Source organism: Aspergillus stella-maris (assembly GCF_047715825.1).
Source record: "Aspergillus stella-maris strain CBS 113639 unplaced genomic scaffold BDV14scaffold_215, whole genome shotgun sequence".
Taxonomy (NCBI): domain Eukaryota; kingdom Fungi; phylum Ascomycota; class Eurotiomycetes; order Eurotiales; family Aspergillaceae; genus Aspergillus; species Aspergillus stella-maris.
The window spans coordinates 1-2,190 of record NW_027397009.1 but is presented as its reverse complement, the minus strand read 5'-3'; the positions used below and the strand labels follow the sequence as shown (position 1 = coordinate 2,190).

Sequence of the window (2,190 nt, the reverse complement as noted above, 5' to 3'; positions counted from 1 at the left end):
TTTTTTTGGAGTTCTGCGAACCGACCGGGAACTACGAACCGACCGGGATTTACGTTAAATGTGGCTGTTGCTGAATAAGCATATAAATCAATCCTCTCAGGATGCTGGTTGCATTGCTCAGTCTGGGGTCGGTTGCTTGACACAGGAAGTAGGCTGTTAACTGCGATGACTGTGATTGATTTTGCTGTCGCAATTTATTGATTATCCCAATTATTAGCATGGTCTTTCCCTTGCCAGGATCGCCCTTAATCCAAAGCAACTGGCTCTGATGGCTGCTATCCCATTTCAGAAATTCAGGATTTCCCAACACCCATTGAAATGAGTCATCCAGTAAGCCGCCTTTTGTGGCCTCAATGCGTTGTCGCTCGGTTTCTGGATCGGCGACCAGCAAGTCTTGGAGGCAGGCCTTGTCTTCATCTGTGAAGTCTAGTCAAACTGTTTATTATTCAGCGTGCCAAAGTAGGATAACATAGCAACGCACCTGTCCTGACATGTGGTGGTTGTGTAGCAGTCTTTAGAGGGGTGATTTCCAAAAGCACTGCCTTCGCAAACGCTGCTGCCATCACCGCTGCGTAAGGCTGCCAATCTTTATTCTTTCGCTCATCGCCATAATCGCAAACCCCGCGAATATTTCCCACTGGGATTTCATTCATCACACCGGCGGCCTCCATTTCCAGGCCGATCACGTTGTATTTGTCTCTTAATTCATCCCTATCTTGACTGCTTTTCAGCAGCTTATCCCCGGACCCGATCGACCCATACCACACGCATGTGCGTTCAGTGTCTGGTCGGCGTTGTCGAGCAACCATTGCATCATCACATGATGTGTAGAGAATATCCTTCTCCTGGCCGGGGTCGGAAAACTTTGTGTATTTTCTTGCTGTCTTATTATAGTAACTTAAAACTACTTTAGTAGCTTGTTCTTTTGCCTTGATCTTACCAATCGCAGAACAGACAACACGTGTTGTTTGAGGCAGCGAATGACCGTGGCGTAGTAACTCAAAGCCACTCACACCCTTCTGTTTTCCCAAACCATACGGTAATATCGCCGGGTAATCTCCCTCCGAAAGGGCTACTATGACATCACCCAGTCGAATATCGCGTGGCGGGGAGCATGTGAGATCCGGCAGACCTGCAGCAACGCCCACTAGCAACCCAAACCACAGGTTCGGGAAAGATTTTCTCACATGACTTGCTAGAGATGTTGCAGAACTTGTGCCGTATGGTTGGCCAGCAGCAAACGTGGCAATCACAATATTATGTCCGTGTATCTCGCCGGCGTGAAACACATAGTCGTCGCCGGGGCTGACCGGGAATCCTCCCGTATGCAGTTTATCTAACATCTGTAAGGCAGCTTGTACCTCGATCTCAAGTGGAGCGATCCACGCGACGGTATAGAGGTTCGGGTCGAGGGTGGGCATTGTGGGCTCGGCTTGGCGGTGAGCGGGCAGTTCACTGGACGGCGATCTCGAGGAGCGGGGCTATGTATAAGGTGAGGAATGTGGAGTGGCGGTGCCTGTATGAAAGGTATATGCTTTTAGCCAGCTGCGAATTGCAAAGTGGTTTCTGAATCAAGAGGTCATAATAAGCTTAGAATATTGAAGAGGGGAGGATTGAGAGGCTGCTTGACATTCACTCACGCTGATGTCACGTGGCGCAGGTCCCTTGTCGGAGCATACTGTCAAGGTGCGGGCTCAGGAGTGCAGTCAGAACAGAAGAACGCAGTAGATACGCAGGCAGAATGCAGGATCAGACTATTAGGCAGGCGCCTAGTATAACAAGACGTTGCTCAGAGATCAGGAATGGGATTGACGTTGGAGCCGAGGAAGTATCGGTCAGCCAGGCGGTCAGAACAGGCAGAATCTCGCGATCTTCATTCCGGGCACGGTGCTCGGAATGAAGGTCTGGTGTTAGCAGATTTCTGTGGGAAATGGGAAGGAGTCTGGTATTAGGAGGTGCGGATGCACCTCCGAGCTAGACTAAATACTTATGATGCTGACTAAGACTGTGCAGACCGGGCACCCAAGGACAGGGGAGAGCTGGATCCTCGACAGGGGAAGAACCCATGTTCCGACAATTTCAAGTACCCAGGTACTTGTCGGAGCATGGGTTCTTCCCCTGTCCTTGGGTGCCCGGTCTGCACAGTCTTAGTCAGCATCATAAGTATTTAGCCTAGCTCGGAGGTGCATC

The 2,190-nt window shown here is 50.3% G+C and overlaps 1 protein-coding gene across 1 annotated transcript; it reads right to left on the bottom strand.

Moving 5' to 3' along the window:
* Nucleotides 1-97: 97 nt before the first annotated feature.
* Nucleotides 98-1,763, bottom strand: BDV14DRAFT_186384 (5'-methylthioadenosine/S-adenosylhomocysteine nucleosidase family protein). Its single transcript, XM_073770806.1, has 2 exons — nt 1,641-1,763; nt 98-1,566 (listed from the first exon to the last, which is right to left on the bottom strand). Exon 2 carries the CDS (start codon nt 1,419-1,421, stop codon nt 447-449), a length of 975 nt encoding a protein of 324 aa, XP_073621577.1. The 5' UTR covers nt 1,422-1,566; nt 1,641-1,763; the 3' UTR covers nt 98-446.
* Between the last annotated feature and the right edge of the window lie 427 nt (nt 1,764-2,190).

Excerpts from the sequence above, each read along its gene's own strand:
- BDV14DRAFT_186384 (XM_073770806.1), bottom strand. The coding sequence starts at position 1,421 with ATGCCCACCCTCGACCCGAACCTCTATACCGTCGCGTGGATCGCTCCA.